A 20,777-nucleotide genomic window follows, 5' to 3' on the forward strand; every position below is an offset into this window, starting at 1 on the left:
CTCATTGCTTTTTAAATAAATATCTGAATGTTTTTGCTGACACCAGTTGTTTCTAAACATTTTAGTATCCATGTGTGAGGCAATGAATTGAAGGCTTTCTTGTAGTCAATCCATGCAGCACTTTCATTTCTGTTCAACTGGAAGCTGTTCGTTTGTTAATAAGTGTTGCATCACCTCATCTGCTATTATTCCAGTTAATAATTTGAACATGGTTGGCAGGCAGGTTATCAGTCTATAATTACTTGGAACTGCACCTTTTGCTGGGTCTTTCATGATGAGATGAGTTTTCCCAGTTGTTAGCCATTGTTCAATATCACCTCCTTGCAAAATGTGATTGAACTGTTTTGATAGTTGTTTATGAAGGCTTGTTAGGTGTTTAAGCCAAAAGCCATGCAGTTCATCGTCGCCTGGAGCAGTCCAATTTTTAATTTTCTTTGCTCTTTCACTTATTAATTCTAGTGTTATTATTAGATCTTGCATTTGTTGCTTACATTTTTCGACCTCTTTCATCCAGCCTGCTTTTTTATTATAATCTATTGGATTGTCCCATAATTTCCCCCAGAATTGCACTGTTTCTTCTTTATTTGGTGTTTCTAGGTTTCTTGCAGTATCTCCTTCTATGCTTTGGTAGAAACGTCTCTGATTCGACTGGAATTGGAGATTCTGCCTGTGTTGTGTGATTCTGGCTTCGTATCTGCTAATCTTCTTTGACACTGCTGTTATTTGCTCCTTTATTATTTCCAGGACTTCTCTAATTCTCCTTGAATCTAGGTGGTATTTTTGGATCAGATACTGTTTGGTGTTTTCATTCTTCAGCTTCTTGTCTTTCATATCTTTCAATTTACTAGCATCTGATCTGAGCCTGGAGATTTTTTTTTCTAATCTAATCTTCCATTTAGGTGATGTACTGCTTTCTTTTTTTTACAGGTCCACTGATCTTATATCCGAGCTCTTGTGTTGTTATTGTTGCTGCACTGTACATTAGTTGGTTTGTTTCTTGCAAATTATTGGTTGTTATTTCTGCAAGTGCAGCATTTGTATCTTTTAATGCATGAGCAAGTTGTTTTTTGGCAACTGTTTTTAGAGCGGGAAGTCGAACCCTGGTGGTTGTTTGGTTCATGTGCTCAGTTATTTTTTGCTTTAGTTCTTGTTGCTTTTCTGTTAAACGGCATTCGGGTTTTTGAGGTGAAGGCAAAGGGGAGGTTGCCTGGTTTTGATTTTGAAACAGTTCAGCAACAGTGGCATCCTCTGTTTCCGACACCTCCTCCACCTGCGCCTGAGCAACCTCTTCAGTAGGTGCTAATTCTTCTTCCATATCTTGAGCTTGTGTTGCTCTTTGCAGTTCTTCCAGCTCAACTCCTGTGAATACTTTATTTCCTATTATGAATCTTCTCTGGTCTGCTAGACTTTGTTCTGTTATTTCTGTATCTGGATGCTTCTCTTTCCATATTTGGTACATTCTTTTTAAATAACCTCTTCTAGTTGGACTAGCCTTGTAATAGCAGATCATTATTTCCTTGTTGGCATTTTTCGTATATTTTTTTCGGTTAAGCGACGTTTCTTCCAGTAACTTTGCTGTCTTCAGTCCTGGTTGCTCAGCTGAAGATCCTGAGTCCTGTTGCCCACTTGCCACCAGATGTCCAGGGACTCCAGCACCTGGCGCAGTCCTTGTTGACCCGGGCGACGACCAATCTGGTATAGATTTATTAAAATTACGTCTTACCATATTGTTGATGGGAGAGGCACTCTTTGTCTGGCTCCTCTGGTGAGACCTGTCCAGTATGGTTGGACCTCTGGCATAGCTCTCACCTTCCTCAGAGCACGCAAGCCCCACAACCACGCCAAGGTAGTGCCTCACTGGGGGATGATGATGATGATGATGATGATGATGATGATTTTTATTAGTAGTAGTAGTAATAGTAGTAGTAGTAAGCCATCCCAGGTCCTTGGGAAGGACTCTATGTCTGGATAAAACAAACCAGTCAATAACACCTGTCTGACTGTGTAAACAACAATAATAGCCGTTTGTATATAGCCCATTGGCTTGGATCCAAACATTGCAGTTTTGCTTGCAATGCAGAGGGTGCTGATTTGTGGGTGTGTATGGAACCAGTTTATGCAGTTTGGTTCAAACTTGAACTGGACCTCCAGTTCATGAACCTGTTCAATCGAAATGACCAGCCAGCAATAGAACATGGGTCTAGTAGTGCAGAAGGCAGGCCCAGCAGGACAGAAGGGGTACAGCAAAAGCATAGAGCAAAGCAAGGCAGCAATGCTGGGCAAGGCAGTCAGCTCCTCCTCCAGAGATCCAAAGGCAGAGCGTATACAGTTGAAATACAGTTGGAAACTGCCTCCCTTTTTCTCTCCCATCCCTCATCCTCTCCCCCCAACCAAGGGTGGGGCAGAGTTGCCTTGACAACACTTGATTTTGAATAACAAGGCAACCAGAGCAAAAGAGATTACAAGCTAATTGGAAGGCAGTGGCAGAAAACCAACCAGCAAGGGAGAAAACTAGTAAACACATCAGACAAAATGGTGGCCACCATAGATGTTCGAATCATCATCATCATCAACAACAACAGCATCATCATCATTATTATCTATATATTTAATTCTCCTGGGTGTTCCTTCGAATGTGCATCCTGGCGTCCAGCTGATTGGCTGGGTGGCAGAGGCGCCTGATTCGCATCCTGTTTCTTATAGGGGCCCACCATATGCCTCTTAGAAGCCCACTGGTAAGAGGTGAGAGCATGCCCTCTCTTGCTGTTGCTCCCCTGCAACTGGTATTTAGAAGCATCTTGCCCTGGAAACTGGAGGTGACCATTAGACTAGTAGCTGTTGATCGACCTGCACGCCATGAATTTGTCTAAGCCCTTTTTAAAGCCATCCAAGCGAATGGTCATCACCACATCCCATGGCAGATCATTCAATAGATTAATTATGCACTGTGTGAAAAAGTAGTTCCTTTTCTTATTCCTAAATTTCCAGGCCTTCAGTTTCATGGGATGACCTCTGGTTTTAGTGCAGTGAGGAAAGGAGAAAATTTTATCTCTGTCCACTCTCTCTACTCCATGCATAATTTTATACACCTCTATCATGTCTCCCCTTAGTTGACTCTTGTCCCAGGTAAAGAAAACCCAGATGCTGTAGCCTTGCCTCATAAGGAAGGTGCTCCAGGCCCCCGATCCTCTTGGTTGCCCTCTTCTGCACCTTTTCCAGTTCTACAATGTCCTTCATAAGATATGGTGACCAGAACTGTACGCAGTACTCCAAATGTGGCTGCACCATAGATTATAGCGCCTGTGGAGATTTAGATCCAAGCCCTTGGCATGCATGTCTTGTTTGCATCATAATCCTATGAAGTACTAATTTATAGAAGAGTAAAATGGCTTTCTGTCTGCAGAAGGGCACCTGTGGCTCCATGCCATAAAGTTCAGGGAACATGCATTATCTTGTTAATTTGATTTTCTGTTTCATATATACAATCCAACTTATAAAGAATATAAACTCTAGGAAAAGTACTTGTTTACTGCATTACTATCATAGAAATGTTTCAAGGTCTGAGTCATCTAATGAATTGTAATTCAGTATATTCCATATTTGTATTTTCTCCCTTCTGTTGAAGATATGGAGAAGCATTATTTATGAATTCAAAACTTATCAGTGGAGTCACAGAATTTCTTAATACACAGAATGAACTGAATGAGGTAAATATTATGCGGGCCCAGTGCTTGCAATAATTGTATCTTCTTGTTCTTTTTAACATATTGGCCCACATGATGCACAATGCAGTGACCACAGAAACAATGAAGGTAGCACTGCACAACTGCAGGTGTGCTGTTTTAAGTAGTTGTGCAACTGCCCTCTTGTACATCCCCACCAGGGCTGCCTGCAAGTTGCGCAGCAGCAATGGCCAATCGGCAGCACTGCCATTGCAATGCACAGCATGGGGGCCATTGTCTTTTATACCTGAAAGCATCAAACTCATAACAGCAAGAGTGTTTTCTCCCATAATGCTGCCTATTGCTGCCTCTTCAATACTATTGTAAGTGTAAGCACACTTAATAATGGTATGCTTACAAAACAGATGCAGGGTTAAAGTACAGACTGCCACTGTCCAATTGTTTGACTAACCCTCTGTCTGCGTATACTCAAAAGCAATCATCACTAAATTCAGTGGTGCCTGCTCCCATGTAACTGTGCTTAGGATTGCCCCATGAATGAATTTTTATATGATTACAAAGGAAGAATAATTACAGCTCTTGATCGTGCTTGAAACAGTATCCAGTAACTCCTCAAACTGGTGCATAGAAGACACAGTCAAAGAACTGAATATGTTTTCCAAGCCTAATTGAACACATCTTTTATAACAGTTGATAAACTAAGGCTCTTGAGAGAGGAGTCTGAGTGTTTTATCTTAACTTTAGCTACTAAAGCTACATTAGGAGTATTTCCAATTTTCCCTATTTAGTCTCCTATGTCGGAGTAAAACTTGATAAGAGCCCAGCTGTCTACAACATAAAGCAGCTGGGCTACAGGAGAGATGGAGGAAGTGATGTTAATATAATCAGGCATTGGCGCGTCAATATCTTCTAGCACAATTTGAAGCAATTGCATCACACTTAATTGATGCAGTCTGTTGCCTTATTGCATTCTGTAATACATCTCCCTGAAAAATATTATAAGAGCCTCTGCAGTGAATACAGAGCTTTGTCTTCAGTGTATGACTTGCTCATATTCATCAGAAGAACTTATTCATATCATTCAGCTCAAATTAATGTACTAAATTGTCTTTCCAGCTAAAGAACTTTATAAAGACCTATGTGGAGGGATCTGCTGCCTCTTTCTCCAGAGCTGTGGAAACAGTAGAAGCTAATGTCCGGTGGCAAATGCTTTATAAAGAAGAATTATTTCAGTGGCTGAGAAAATCACTGGCACACTAATCAGTGTTTCTGACAAAGACTTAGTACCAAATTTTGCAAGAGGAGGCAAGAGCCCGAGATGAGATTTCAAGAACTTTGACTGGAATGAAGAAAAGTTAATAGTGGAAAGATATATAGATATATTATATTTTTGCACCAATCTCCTCAAAACTGTAAAAGACATGGAAAAAAGAACTCTGACAAAGAGAAAAGGTCATGAATGCTTACAAAACTCAGTCCTCACTATACCATGGCCAAATGTGATATTAAGTGGTGCATGTAAATGTTACAGTCACTTTGTGGGGAAAGAACCCTCAGAATATTTGTGCATGGTTGTACGGTCCCTGCCTGTATTCCAGCATGCTTACTTAAAATGTCCACATTTTATATGTGTATTTCTGTTACATCAAAGATGGGCATTATGCAAAAGCACAAAGACTATCTATGACAATCAGTGTTGCAACAGCAAGGTAGGGCGGAGAGAACAAAGTGAAAGATACAAATGAGCAACATGTGATAATGTGTCATCTTCACATTGTGCAGGCAAACTTTGTCAGCATTCTGGTTGTCTCTCAGTTATTGGGATGCTAACTTTGTTTTTAAGTTGCAAACTGTCATACAAATTGTAATTGAAATACTCCCCTCTAATTTAAGTTAAAGATACATACACATTCAGATACAGATTACTCTGACAATATGCTATAATTGCAAAGGTACATTTTATTCACTGGTGATCTGCTAACATCAAAATTTGCTCTCTGATCTTAAGTGTTTACAGTCTTGATGACAAGAGTCTCACATAGCTGCTTGGGCTGATTCCATCTTCACCCTTCTGCATTGTTTTTATTTGGCAAATGATATTCAGTAGCTGTTACTGAGCCAGCGTGTAAGTAGGTACACCATTATTAATGCACAGTATCATAAAAAAAACTTATCAAGTTGATCAGAAAGAAATAGAGAATATGTGGAGACACAAATAATCCCACCGTGAAACAAAAGACTTTACTAGATAATAGGTTTAATTATAAGGAATGATGAATGCTATCATTTCCATCACCCTGTCTGCATGAGAGTCTTATTTCTTCACAAGCAGGTGTTCCATTAAAACAGAATGGCATTTGGGGAAACTGGGGAAAAGTTTAAAGTGATACACATTAATTGGTGGTAGCCTGTACTTAAAAATAATATCTTGTATGTGTCTTACTTGTTTTTTATTCATGTAAAGTTGGCTTGTTTATTTTTCCCATTCAGTAATTTCTTCAGAGACATGTTCAATAACAAGATTGCTAATATGCAGTCACCATTTATTACCATCTATTTTGCCATCTTAGAAACCAGTATACTCTACAGAGTGGAGAATAGCAAACTGTTGACTGCAACCAGCAAAGTAGAAGGGTTTTCTGTTGTGTTTAGCTGCTTATAATCTCAATCTGTTCTCTCTTCCAACATTGGAGTTGAATTCTCATAACCCAAAAAGGAAGGGAATCGTTACTTTGTCTCATAGTTCATTCTGAAGAACAGTGTAGCTCCGACAATCACATCACAATAACAGCATTTGCCAGTTTTTCATGTTATACATGAGCCATAAGTGGGAGCTTGGATACAAGCCAGTCAGTGCATAATAGCTCTGCCGGCTAGAGAGCGGACAGTATTGAGTGGAAAGAATCAAATGTTGTGTCCATGAAACCTTGTTCTTCAAAAGTTGTCCATAATGTCCCTAGATGTTATGTTTTGCTACAGTGACAACTCACAAGCTGAACTCTGCCCTTCTGTTTCACTATTGCCTAGAAAGGGAGTCAATATTAACCTAAATATGTACTTCCTTTGATCTGCCATTTCATTTACTGACTTGCAGCTATAGGGAGGTCTTCTATAAACAAGGACAAGGGAATTTGTTGCTATTATTTGAAATAGTGCTTGTGCTCCAGCAAGTGCTTCATATTTTTGCTCTATTCCAGTGCTAGGGAGCTGTTTATTTCTACACCAAAGCTATATGCTTTTTAAAAATCATGTCTAGCGTTCTCATTATACTTGAGTGGGCTGATGACATCATTGTAGGTCATGCACAACATGTAGTTCACAGACTGTTCAGCAACATCTCCAAGATAATGGAATACAATTGAACAAGGACAATAGTTATTTGCCCTCATGCCATCCCCATATCCTCTTGCAGTGACATATGAGGGGCAAGGTGATCCAAGGAAAGAAAGCGGCACCAGGGATGGCAGAGGTGGGAGGGAGGTTGATATATTGGTCTAGCCTGAGGATGGAATAGAAGCTATTTGAGCCTCTAGGGAGGAGTGGGGAATAATCTGCTGGTCTAGCTCTAGGAACTGATTGAAGGTGAGCGAAATTGTGGCATTGCAAGTTAAGGGAGATTATCATGAAGGGCACCGATTCAGGGCTAAGGGCTTGGATTTTGAACGATAGCGTCTAAGTTTATTAGGCAATATGGCCAGCTGTCATCTCTGTTATAGATACGTCAACGGTGTGTCATGAAAATGAATTAAGTTGAGAAAAATACTCTTTCTCTGTAGCAGGTCCTATGAAGGGCAAAGAGCTATAGGTATTTATGTAGATATTTAAAGCTCTGCCTCAGCAATGATGTAAGTTCATGTTAGAAAAACATTGTGCAGGCCTATGATGAAGGAAAGCATTCAGATATTCTTGACTACTTGCTAAGGAACACAACCTAAGCCAGTTTTTATTTATTTTATTTATTATTTATTTTATTTATTTATTAGATTTTTATACCGCCCTTCCAAGCTGGCTCAGTTTTTCATTTTTCACAAGAGAAAGTCAGTCATTTGTGCTCTTACGCATATATGTTTTAAACTGTATTCCCCTGTTTACCCAAAAATTCCACAGCAGTTGACAAAGTAAATCCAACTAACAAAATAATGCGAAACAATGAGGTTGTTCTCATGACTGGGCGGGCGAGGCAGTGGGCAAGCAGTGGGGAAGGGTTCAGAAGCCCACCTCCCCCACAAGAAGCCCACCTTCAGAAACCCACCTCCCCCGATTATCTCCAAGGATTGTCTGGGTGTGCAGATCATGTGCCTAGAAGGTCCACCGCTGCCCCAGGGAGCATGGAGGTGCCCCCAAATCCCATAATGCAGCATGCGAGTGTGTAGTGCATTGTGAGAATCCCTGAGCAATGGGTGGATGCCTGTCAGTGCTTCTGGGCCGCTGCCAGCAGCTGGTTAAGGGAGCGCTTGTGAGGGAAACATGAGGGAAATGTGGTTAAGGGAGCGCTTGTGAGGTTAAGGGAGCATTTACAAGGCGGGCTCCCTAAGTGGGTATGCCGCTGGAAGCCACGTGCCTGCTGGTGGTTCTTACAGCCAGCCAAGCCTGGGCTGGGCTGGGCTTCCTTAGCCCGGCTGCTCATGAGAACAACCATAATGACTGACATACAGAGTGGTGATTCTCTTTACTTAGCAGGGGGAGAGTAACTAGCCCTATCCACCCCCAGCACAGTACTTCCAGTGACTCTTGCTGGTGTCTATCTCATGTTTCTTTTTAGATTGTGAGCCCTTTGTGGACAGGGAGCCATCCTATTTATTTGTTATTTCTCTTTGTAAACTGCCCTGAGCCATTTTTGGAAGGGCGGTATAGAAATCGAATGAGTGAATGAATGAACAAACTGCCCATGGAGCAAACCAATTTGTGCTAGCACAAGATGTTAGCTTAGTTCTGCTAAACAAACAGGGATTTGCAGAATTCCATGATTTCAGTATAGTGCCCTTGCATAAATGTCCCCATTAAAACAATGAGGCATGCTACAGATGTGGAACTGTGGTGCAAGCATGTTAGTGGTAGTGCAACAATGCTCTGGAGCACATGCTCCAAAACCTAGTACAACTAGCTAGTGCAACAGTTTTGTGCTAGTTTTGTGCTATCCTTCCACAAGCAGTTTGCTTTTTTGGATGGTGGCCAATACAAATGAGAAACAAGGAATTGAATGATGCACCAGTAGCATAACCCAAAATAAGCAGCTATACAATCCATCATATTGGTAAGCGGTCACGATCTTAATCAGCAATTTCCAAACGCTTTTTGAAAGAAAAGAATTTCTTAAATGTTTTCAGACCAAATGGTGGTCTCTCTGTGGATATCGGTGGTTTCTTGACTTTCATTCCTCATCTTATCTTTACCAAAAGTTCAAGATAACTTCTGAGCTTTTCATAGATTGATTGATTGGATGGATGTTTGCCCCACCCTACATGCAAAGATTCTCAGGATTGCTAACAATGTTAAAATGAAAAATAACAATAAATAGAACCATATAATGCATAAAAACAATGGCTAATAGGTCCTGCACCATAATATGGGCAGTGCAGAACCACCTGCGCTATTGCAGGGCTCTAACAGATGTGGTGATGGTGGTGCACAAGAGGGCAGTATCGGAATTACTGACCCCGTGTGATTCTGCATCACATGCTGCTTCCATTGAGAAGCATCATGTCACACAAGAGGCCGGTCATTCCGGTATTGCCCTCTTATGCAGCACCATCACGGCATCTGTTATAATCCTGCAGCTGTGTTGGTGGTTCTGCACAGTATTGCAAGCAGTTTGCATAGCTATGCAAAGTCATGGTTATGTTTGTAATTCTGCTCTTGCACTATTGGGCAAAAGTTCCCTGAAAAACATACAAAGTGTGTCACAGGTTATGCACATTGTTGCACAAGTGCAAACATATTTGTGCTAGTGTAATAGTAAACTAGAGCTCCACACTTTGTACAACAGTCTTGTGCTAATTGAACACATGTATGCTTCATGTGACTGGATGTCAGCCAGCATGATTAAAGGCCTGGGCAAATAAAATAAGAATGTACTTACTTACTTACTTCAATTTATATACTGCCCTTCCAAAAATAGCTCAGGGCAGTTTACAACAAAGTAAAAACAATTAAAACCAGTTAACAATTAAAATCAAAACTATAAAAACAGAATAAAACCAATTTAACATTCAAACAGTTAAAAACCCTGGAAAACCAGGGCAAACATTTAAAACAATTTAAAACAGTTTACAACAATTTAAAAACCCTGGAAGGCCAGGCCAAACAGATAGGGTTTAAGGACTCTCCTGAAAGACAATAATGAACTCAAATTACAGATTTCTGCCAGGAGTGCATTCCATAGCTCAGGAGCAGCTATAGAGAAGGCCCGCCTCTGAGTCACCACCAGACGAACTGATGGTAACTGGAGACAGACCTCTTCAGATGACCTTAATGTGTGGTGGAGATCATGCAGAAGAAGGTGCTCTCTAAGATAATTCAGACCTAAGCCATTCAGGGCTTTAAAGGTAATAACTAGCACTTTGTATTTTGCCAGAAACATATCAGCAACCAGTGTAACCGTTTCAAGACAGGCATAATATGGTCTCTCCGGGTTGGCCCAGAGACCAATCTGGCTGCCGCATTTTGAACTAACTGAAGTTTCTGAACTACCTATAAAGGCAACCCCACATAGAGCACATTGCAATAGTTAAGCCTGGAGGTTACCAGCTGATGCACCACTGTTTTGAGCATTGGCTCAGATCACTGGGTGCTCACATCTGCCACTTGCCTTTATTTGGTTCCAAGTATTCCAGTTTTCCCTCTCCTTGACAAAGTAAACGACTTCTAAATCTTATTAATTTCAATACAAAAGTTAACCATATGCTTTAGCATCTCTCACTGAAATCAGGGAGAAGTGTGTCATTGCTGGCTGGATTGTGCTCAAAATTCAAGCCCTCGTGAATGCGAAGCTGAAAGTATATGCTAGTAACTCAGAAACTGGAAGGCAAATATTTCAAAAGTCCAAATGGGCTTACTCTTTTTCAAACCTTATTATTCCAAAGTCGGTGTCATGATTTATCAGGATATTTTTACTTTGCATTCCAATACTCAATAAAGGAATAAATAAGTTCAACAACATACTCAATAGTTGTTGTTGGCAGTGACAGCTCATGAGGCAGTTTGCTGGAGACTACAGAAGCACTGCTGCAAAAAAGGAGCAGGACTGAGCACCCTGACTAGAAGGCATTGCAAGGCAGTTCCTGATGACATGGTCCATGCTGGGCATTGCTAGCCAGCCACATGGCTGCACAGCATTGAGTTAACAAGCCCCATGCCTCCTAGACATCCTACAGGAAAAGCACTGGGTCAGCCTTCCCCATGCAGTGAGGTGCTCTGATGTCTAATGAAGCACCTCACAAACCACCATTGATAGCTGGCAAGTACAGTATTCATGCTGATGCTTTGCAGGTTGTAATGTGGCATATAACTAATATGTGAAAATAAGTTCATAATACATTTTACAACATGTCTCTTGAATTATGGACAATTTGCCCCCTGTTATTTTACATAAGTGCCAGTTTTGCCCTTTTTTTAACATCAGAATACCAGAAACATCTTGCATAAAACATTTTTCAGTATCCATAATATTTTGAGAGTGTTAAATTTAAATGCACATGTATGCATTTAGTTTATCTATTAACTTGGTACTTCTCAGTGACAGATCTACACAATCCAATGTCACATTATAGTGAAGTAGCTGTTCTACCAATGACAACTCCTAATGATACCTGTACTGTTTCCATAACTAAGACAATTTCTCTTTGGTTTATACAAAATAGTTTGAATACCAGAGCATTTAGCATGACTTCAAATGATAAGTTATACAAAACTGTGGAAGTGACACTTTGTGCTTAAAACAAGTTGTACTGTCAAAACTGGCTGTCAAAAGTAAACATTAGTTTGCATGAATCTGAACTACTACTACTACTACCACAAAGAATATAATTTAGCTCCTTCTGCATCAAGGTTCACCTGAAATTCTAGTAATGATTTCAGTGAACTTTGTTTTCATTCTATAGTTATAATGAAAGCTGGGTGTGTGTTGTGCATAATTTGAAGTTACTGTGAATAATACTGCAAAGCTGTGAAGATGACAAGCTGAAAATCAATGGAAGCTTTTAAAAACATGGCAGTATTCTGGTGACATTTGAAAGTTCCTGCTGCCATTTAAACATTGATCCTTCTGACTTCCAGTAAAGAAAGTAATGTTTTCAATACAGAACCCCCAAATTAATCATCTATGCAACATGTCTGAAATCCAGCTCTTGTTTCACATACTTTCCCCTTTATCCCCCAAGCTTCTCTGTAAATCAAATCCATATACCTTTCCATTAATCCAGTGGCTTCAATCAAACAAGTTGGCACACAAGTCACCCCAGTACTTGCACATTTGATTCTCAAGAGTTCAAACTTCCATGTGTCTGTATGTGGGTGGAGGAGACTTAATCCAAGCACTCCATTCCCACCCACAAACCAAGTGTTCCATTATGCCCCTGAGATGGTCCATTGAAGTTCTAATCCAACATTCATTGGAGAACCTGACTCATAGAAATTAAAAGTAGATATCCAGGCGTGTAGGATATTAAGAAAAGAGAATATTAATGAAAACTTTATGCATTTGAATAAGTAACATTAATTTATTTTGTCCTCCTAAAAATCCAAATTGTCAACTGCTGTAGACCTTTGTCTCGTGACATTTTGAGACTACTGGGACTTAAGTTAGTGCTTAGTCCTGACAAACTAGTCTAGATGCTGCCCATTGCTTTTTTTTTTTTTTTACTGAAGTATGTGTTGTGGCAGTATCAGCCTTGTTTACATTTTAAAGCATGAAGCTGTATTAAGTGTGTTGCCACAAGTACAATAGCCAGTCCTCAAACAAATATCAACATGCATAAAAATAACTCTGGCCTTTTCCATTATATTTAGTGTTGAATGACTAAGGTGTACTTACCAAGGTTGAATTTAATTGTACTGAATCGTAGATGGTACTGAACTATGAATTCACCAAGGACGTACATATTAAACAGAACCTAGATATTATGGATTTTCCCCATTAGAACATTTTAAATACACCATCTAATGAATAGGTTCTGTCATGCACCTAGAGTTTTATCCATCATCCTCTCCTAAGAAAAGTCATATAATTAGTGGGGGAGGGGGGAAAACCTCCTCCACATTCTTCTCACATAAGTAAGATCTTACAATGTGTTTTGTTTCCATGGATATGTGGCAAAAGTGTCCACTACTGCTCCTAAATTAAGTAACCATTTTTGCACCATTACTGCCATAGGGCAGAAGTGAGGCACAGCCGCTGTGAAAGCCGCTGCCTTAGTGCATTCACACTGGGTTGTTAAAATGCTTTAAACTGATCAGGACTGGGGTGCTATCAAGAGAGGCACATTAAGATTATGAAGAATCTCTTCCTTTGATGGCCAAAAAACTAGACAACGCAGGCCAACTGGTAATTGCTCATGACCACCCTCATATGACCCTAAGGCAGGAGTGCACAACTTTGGCCCTCCAGCTGTTGTTGCACTACCAGTCCCATCATCCCCAGCCACAGTGGCCAATGGCAAGGGGTGATGGAAGTTGTAGTCTCATCTGCAGGAGGCCTGAGGTTGTGCAGCCCTATCCTAAGGTATGCTCTTCATCTAAGGATACCATTACGTATACAACATTTTCCAAATGATGTAAGTGTTCACAGCAAATGGGAACTCTCGCTGTTATACAATCACAAATAATTTAAGATGTTATTACCACCCTAGTGTGAGCGCATTGCAGAATTTTGATATTCTATCAATTAGCTTTGTTAGTCCAAGCCAGCCAACCAATGGACAGTTGTTTGCCTAACATTTATTTGAATAGGTTGGAATATTAATATTCAAGGCTATGGCAGGTTACTGTTTTGTTTAAAACATGTGATACTTTGTGTTATATATAGGTTTGTAAATGAGTCACAATCCATCACAATGCTGGGAACACTTAAGCCCATTGGAATCAATAGATTTAAGTGCACTTAATTCTGCTGAATTGTGGCCATGGTCCATGTGTCATGCATTATATCCAATTAAATTTTATGACCTTCTGTAGGCAGAATTGCAGTATGGCAGGTTATATTTTGTGCTGGCTGCTGTTTTCATTGAGCTGAGAGCTCCTTTGGCTGATCAATCCCTGCATTTTGTATTCTGTGTATTTATTACATCATTGTGTCATACCAAATGGACAGAACTCCAAAAATGCACATTGGTATACCCAAGTGAGAAGTGTGTTTTATGTGTGTTTCTGTGTCTTTTAGTTAAATGCAGTTGGAGGGGGCAGGTTGGCTTTGCATCTGTCACTAGAAGAAGGGCAAATGAATATTAAGAACTGCTAAAAAGGATATACCATGTGATTTTGTTTGGTATTAAAAATCTGCCTATTATATGTTCATCTTCAGGAGCTGGCATATCCTCCCTAAATGCCTGCCTGGAAGCAGTAATGGGCTGGATGAGGGAGAATAAACTGAAGCTGAATCCAGATAAGACGGAGGTACTTCTTGTGCGGGGTCAGAACTCTAGAGACGATTTTAATCTCCCTGTTCTAGATGGGGTCACACTTCCCCAAAAGGAACAGGTTCGCAGTCTGGGAGTACTTCTGGATTCACACCTCTCCCTGGTTTCTCAGGTTGAGGCGGTGGCCAGGAGTGCTTTCTATCAGCTCCGGCTGATACACCAGCTGTACCTGTTTCTCGAGATCAATGACCTCAAAACAGTGGTACATCTGTTGGTAACCTCCAGTCTTGACTTCTGTAATGTGCTCTACGTGGGGCTGCCTTTGTATGTAGTCCGGAAACTTCAGTTGGTTCAGAATGCGGCAGCCAGGTTGGTCTCTGGGTCATCTCGGAGAGACCATGTTACTCCTTTACTGATGGAGCTACACTGGCTGCCAATAGGCTTCCGGACAAAATACAAAGTGCTAGTTATAACTTATAAAGCACTAAATGGCTTAGGCCCTGGGTAAGAGAGCGTCTTCTTCACTGCAAGCCCCACCACCCATTGAGATCATCTGAGGAGGTCCTTCTCCAGTTACCGCCAACTCTTTTGGTGGCTACACAGAGACGGGCCTTTTTGGTCGCTGCCCCAAGATTGTGGAATGTGCTCCCTGCTAAGAAACGATCCTCCCCATCTCTTGCAATTTAAAAAAAACACCTGAAAACCCATCTTTTCACTCAAGCTTTCTCAGATTCCTAAATTTGGGGGGTTTTAATCTGTGGTTTATTTTTAAATCATTAAGTTGTTTTAAGTTTTTTGTTTTTATGCTATTGTAAACTGCCCAGAGACGAAAGGTTGGGCCGGTGTACAAATTTGATTATTAATAATAATAATAACAATAATAATGATCTGTATATGTACTTTTACAATTGCAAATAGCTGACTCAAAACATTGTTTCTTTCATGTAGTGCTGCGAGAGTTGACACTATGTAGCAACTAAGAATGTGAGTTGTCAGGAGGTTCCAGGTTCAAAGCTCACCTCAGCTATGAAGTCATTCAGTGGCCTTAGGTTAGCCACTATTCCTTAGCTTCAGGCTCCACATCTGCAACATGCAGATAAAATTGGCCCACTATACTATGTTGTAAGGGTTGGTGAGATAATGTTGATGAAGTATTTTGAACACACTAAAGCACTATAAAATGCTAAGCACCAAATACTAAATGCACGGAACTTATTTCAGTACAACCCATCATAAAAGTATGATTTGCAACATTCAGATTATTGCATCATATTCACAACTTTCAATCTGGTTGTGAAGCTTGGAGTAGAAAACATCAGATGCTCAGAAATGAAAAGCTAATTGAAACTGCTTCTGGACAACATCAATGAAAATATGAGATAACCAATAACTATCCACCTTATATTTCCTTGTAAAAAGACTAACTAGGGTTCATGTAAGTATAATTTTGATGTACTGTTATGGTCTGCGAGTAAAATAGGTATTTGTGCGGACAAGAATGTTATAAAAAGAGATTGCAAAACAAGTATCAAAAATTGTGCAGAAGGGATTCAATTTTTCCATTTTCACAGGTGTCAAACACACATATGAAGCACATTATCCTGATGTTTTCTCTCTCTCTACAAGCACCATTCAGGTGCTGTAGAAATAGCAGTGGCAATAAAGGTGCAACAAAGTACATTTACTCTAAGAAATATATAGTCCCTTCCATCAGAAAACAGAAAAGTATTGTAGATAAATAGTGATTACAACAAAAGGATGGATTGTTCTGATGATACTCTCTATTTAGATCTGTATCTTAGAATTAATGGCCCACATGTTCTGCAGTTTAATGCAGGGGATTCCCTTCAAGTAGCATACCCACACTTTTGGGAACAGTAATTAAATAATTTCCAATGTAAGTACAGTTCCTGAAGTGTGGGCACACTAGTTTAACTTTTTACACTTTTATTCATGACCACCGATGCTTCATTTGGAGCCCAAGGTACCGAGGGCACATGGAAACCACCCACATTAAACTGGAACATGTGGGCCTGTTTGTTTTTCCCCATCAGCTCTCAAAACATTACTTTTTTTGTGAAGATCATTCTACAGTAAGATGTGTCACTAATACACTTAGAGATTGTTTATCAATTGTTTTGCACACAGCCTAGAATTCATTATATCAATGAGAGGCCAGGTTCAGGCCTTTTGCTATGTGATGATTAGATGTGTATGTCCACATGGAGTAGTCCCCCAATACTAGGAAAACCCTTGTGCACAGAAACTCTGTTGTGCATGTTGGAGCTTCTGCTAATGAGTCCTCAGCCTAGAACTACATTTCTATTTTGAAACAAAGCTGGAGACTGCAGTGAACAAGTCTTCACTCACTCTACATATGCGCAGATGTCCTAATTCAAAGATTCTGTGTTTCATGAATGAGGTGATTTCTATATATGGAAGATTCCTCTCTACTGGAAAGAATGAGTAAAGCAGAGCTCTCTGCTTAAGTCTTGCAAAGCTTTGGGTTGCAGCCGCTGTATTCAAGCATTTGATGAAGTAGCCTAGGTCCATGGAAGCTAGCTTTTGCTGTAATAAATGGGTAGTCTTTAAGGTGCCACAAGAGTCTTTGTTGTTTTAACCACTATATATGATTCTTGATCTTAGTCTCATTGCTTCGACTCATTGCTCCAGTTGGTTGCTTTTTTAACTTGGGATTCTGCCTAGTACAAGCCCTATAATCCTTTGTGGACATCATTGATGATGCTCTTATATTGCCACTTCATCCTTAAAGGTTCCAGTTCAACAGAACTGCTTGAGCACATGCTTAAATCCATCCTCCTCAAGAAAAGCACATCAATTATGTTCATCTCAGCACAGCAAAAGATGAGTAAATACCAGAAACACAGCAAAAGATAAGTATTAGTAGAAACTCTGATGGTAGCATGTGTTTAATGCTATGCTGAATTAATATAGCACTTGTGGATGGCTGAATATGATCTTAAAGGAATCTTTTAACTATACACTGGTCCAAAGGCATATCTGGTTTTCTTGTTTAACACAGAGAAATATAGCTTAAGGAAGCTCTTGTTTCAAGCCTACATGGTCTTAAAAATTGCTCACTACGTTCATTTACTTCTTTACCATCCTAAAATTTGGGGATAAGAATGGGTGCATCCATAGTAAATATTACTGGTAAATAAAAGCATCACCAAGCAATTTAAAGCATTGACCAAATAAAATTTGAGTTTGTATTACTGTTTACTGCAAGTATTTTTCTATGATATGCCTTTAAACCTATTCCGTAAATATTGAACAAGTATGTATTCAACATGAAATTTTTATTCCATTCTAACCAAGGTCTCACAAAATGGATTTTTTTTCTAAATGAGAAACTCTATCTTCTGTATTTTAAGCAGAATAAATTTGAATTTTGTCTCTGATAATAAAATTTTGTACAGTAATGTATAATTCATCACTGTCTTAATTTTCTGACATATGGAGACAAGCATAAGATAAATTGCTCAGCCTTTGATTATGTTTCATTTTCAGTTAAGATAACAATGTGACCATTCTAAAAGTATGCACAACATAGAGAGCCTTTTAGAAATGAAAGCCCGGGGTGAGGAACTACTTTTGACATGAGGATTTCGCGCGCCCCCCCCAAATCAATGTGTTTATTTGTATTATTTATTCTCTGCTTCCCCCCTCCTTTTTCATTCCCAAAGCAGCTCATACATTTATTTTACAAAATAATACAATCAGAAACCATCCTGTTAGCACATTTCAGTCATGGTCAAGACCGGACACCTGACTCCAAGCAATTATATAAGAAAAACTTAAAACAATAAAACCACTAAGTCTTCTGGAATGGTGTGGTGGGGGGTGAGAACCGGAGTCTAATGATGAATAACAAAACTCTGAGCTCTAAAGAGTGTTTACCCTTGAAACTACAAAATGGGTTTAGTGAGGGATACAGAAGAATCCACCAATAGACCAGGAGCAAGATCGATGTAAGAAATGTGGGCTGAAATGAGAGGAGAAAAGTGGTTCAGGGACCATCTATTTATTTAAAATTATTTGCCAACATACCCCATGACCCCAGGGTGGATTACATCTCATTTTATTGTTAAAAAGCCCTGTAATAAACTTGTCCAAGTCCATCCCATTAGGATAGAGGCATTTGTACCCAAACCTTCTATGTCCAGTTTTAATATTTCATGTGAACTTTGCATCAAAATAGTGCCTGATGTCCAGTGCAGCCCTCCAGCAAAGGAAGGAAGGATCATCCCTGTGCCTAAGGCTTCTTTGCCAATGAAGCAAGCACGGATGGGGAAGGGAGTGATTTTCACGTCTCCCCCCTTCTTTCAAGAACCCTCTCCACTTGTATAAATTTGTTTCTGGGGCTTGCACATCCCTCAGTGTATACAATGTGATTCAAATGTACACCAGTTTAATCTGATCCACAGTCTGCCCTACTAAAGGCAGCATAACTGAATTTTGTCAGATTTGCCTTCCAGTCCTGACTGCACTAGAGAGAAAAGAGACGTTTACTGGTTTCAACAGTAATTTCCAGTTAATTGTGCTTAGAATTGCAGGCTAAGTCAAGACTATTATATTAGCTTCCATCAAAGGAATTTGTGGGTCAGACTACCTGTGGTAACCAAAAGTGCCCTTCCCTAATGATGGACATTTGAAGTCTGAAACAGCCTCTGTTTTCTTTTCAAAAACTAGGACCCTAATGGACTACGTGGAGAACTTCCCACATATGAACAAGTCTGCGGTCTTTTAAGATAGTATACCCATTCACATGACCATTAGCTGGATAAGACAAGTATCCTAATCCACTTCAAGAGCTGTGCATGTTCCCAATTTTGGGCTGTGTGTGAATAAAAAGCTAGATAGGAGACAAGAAGCAGGCCTGTCTGCTAAGCATCAGCGGGTTAGTACAAGAAATAATCAAAATCCACAGAAGTTGGCAGCATAGTTCCTACTCGGCACCATTGTTTGCCTGGCAGCAACTGTAAGGCAATCCCTAATGTATGGTGATTAGTTATATGTTCCTTGTATCAACATCATATAAAGATAACTTGTCCTCAAAGGCCCCCTTGCACCAGCAAATTAGAGGAGAGTAGCAAGAGAATTACTATATAAATGTGATGTCAGTGAACGATCCACCGGCTCATGTCTTTCTGACACAAGGTTGCCACAGCAAATGGCATGTGTTACTTCTGAAGCTTTATCCTTATTTGTGGAGCTGAGCTTTGTTTGCTCACAAATCCTCATTAAATTCAACTGCAACTCTGCCGTCTCAGAGCCAATGCTGAGAGCAGTCGCTGGGCTGGGGGAGAGAGAGACGAGCAGCATTTAGTCATGGACTCAAGCTGCTGCTGACAGCACACCTTGGACTTAAACTGCAAAGGAGATTGCTCAGTTGCTCTTCCGCCGGGTTACTGCACATGTTGCAACAGTGTTACAATAAACAGGGGCACAGTTTAAAGGTGTCATATTTCCATAAAGCATTGAAAATATGGCTAAAGTTGACCACTTACAGAAAATAGAGCCGAAATATCTGAAGGGAGAACCTATTAGCTATGCAGATGAGATGTAAAAGAATCTTCTGGGAACGTGCAATGTCAGATCAGAGAGGTTGGACATGACATGACATGGGTCAAGTTGGAGGGGGTCAGGGATACTCCAGCCTAATCTAGGGGTCTAGTGTTGCTGAGATAGCCTGTTTGGGGGCTCCCAGGAGCACCCCTACAACTGGTTTGGAGCTACAGGCCTGTAGTTTCCATTTCTGCCTTTCGGGACTCATGGGATCATGGTCTCACCATTTGGTTTGCATTAGCTAACTCATGGGGCATGTCACCTGGCATGTAGCTTGGGAAAGGTGGCTCTAGGTCAAGTTTAACCTGTGACTGCAGGAGGACAATCCCTCTGCTCACCTCCCTGATTCCAATCCAGGTAAGGAAGCTGGAGTAGACATGAGTTAATTAAGTGCTATTCCTCTGAAGAACAATCCTTCTAAAGAACACCCCCCCCCCCATATATTGGCACATTGAATCAGTTCAATCTTATCACGTTCTGCAGGAAAGGATAGATAAGAGTTAACAAGCTCATCTCCTTCTCTAACAAAGTGTTAATGGCTGGCTCAGGGCATGAGAAGCAAACTTGTTAAAACATTCCTAGGCACTCCCAAAGCCTGACCACACAAGTAAACTCTGATGTGCCCATTTCATTTCACCCCACACAGGGTTCTCAACCCTACTCACCTTATTGTGCTGAAAGAGCACACCCAGCAAAGTTGAACAGGACAAGGATGTACTCTTTTGTCTCCTTTAAGGCACACGGAGGGTGTCCTAACCTCCCCCACCACACTTCCCCCTCCAGCACTGCTTCAAAAACCGATGGTGCGGGGTGGTTGTATATCCTCTTGCCGCCCTGGTCAGCATAATACCAGAAGTGGCCCGTGTGTATACATATGTAGGCCCCTTGCGGTATTGTGCGGAGTGGAGTGGCATGGGGGTATACATTCATCCCA

At 40.4% G+C, this 20,777-nt stretch overlaps 1 protein-coding gene across 2 annotated transcripts in view; it reads left to right on the forward strand.

Annotated features, from left to right (window-relative positions):
* Positions 1 to 17,708, forward strand: part of TRHDE (thyrotropin releasing hormone degrading enzyme) — a 416,582-nt gene extending 398,874 nt beyond the window's left edge. For both annotated transcript variants that reach the window (XM_053255844.1, XM_053255845.1), the window contains 2 exons: positions 3,626 to 3,707; positions 4,800 to 17,708. In XM_053255844.1, the coding sequence (XP_053111819.1) occupies positions 3,626 to 3,707; positions 4,800 to 4,943 (226 nt within the window). In that variant the 3' untranslated portion in view covers positions 4,944 to 17,708. The remainder of the gene's footprint in view (positions 1 to 3,625; positions 3,708 to 4,799) is intronic.
* Positions 17,709 to 20,777: the final 3,069 nt, after the last annotated feature.

This window comes from Hemicordylus capensis, chromosome 5, assembly GCF_027244095.1.
Source record: "Hemicordylus capensis ecotype Gifberg chromosome 5, rHemCap1.1.pri, whole genome shotgun sequence".
NCBI lineage: Eukaryota > Metazoa > Chordata > Lepidosauria > Squamata > Cordylidae > Hemicordylus > Hemicordylus capensis.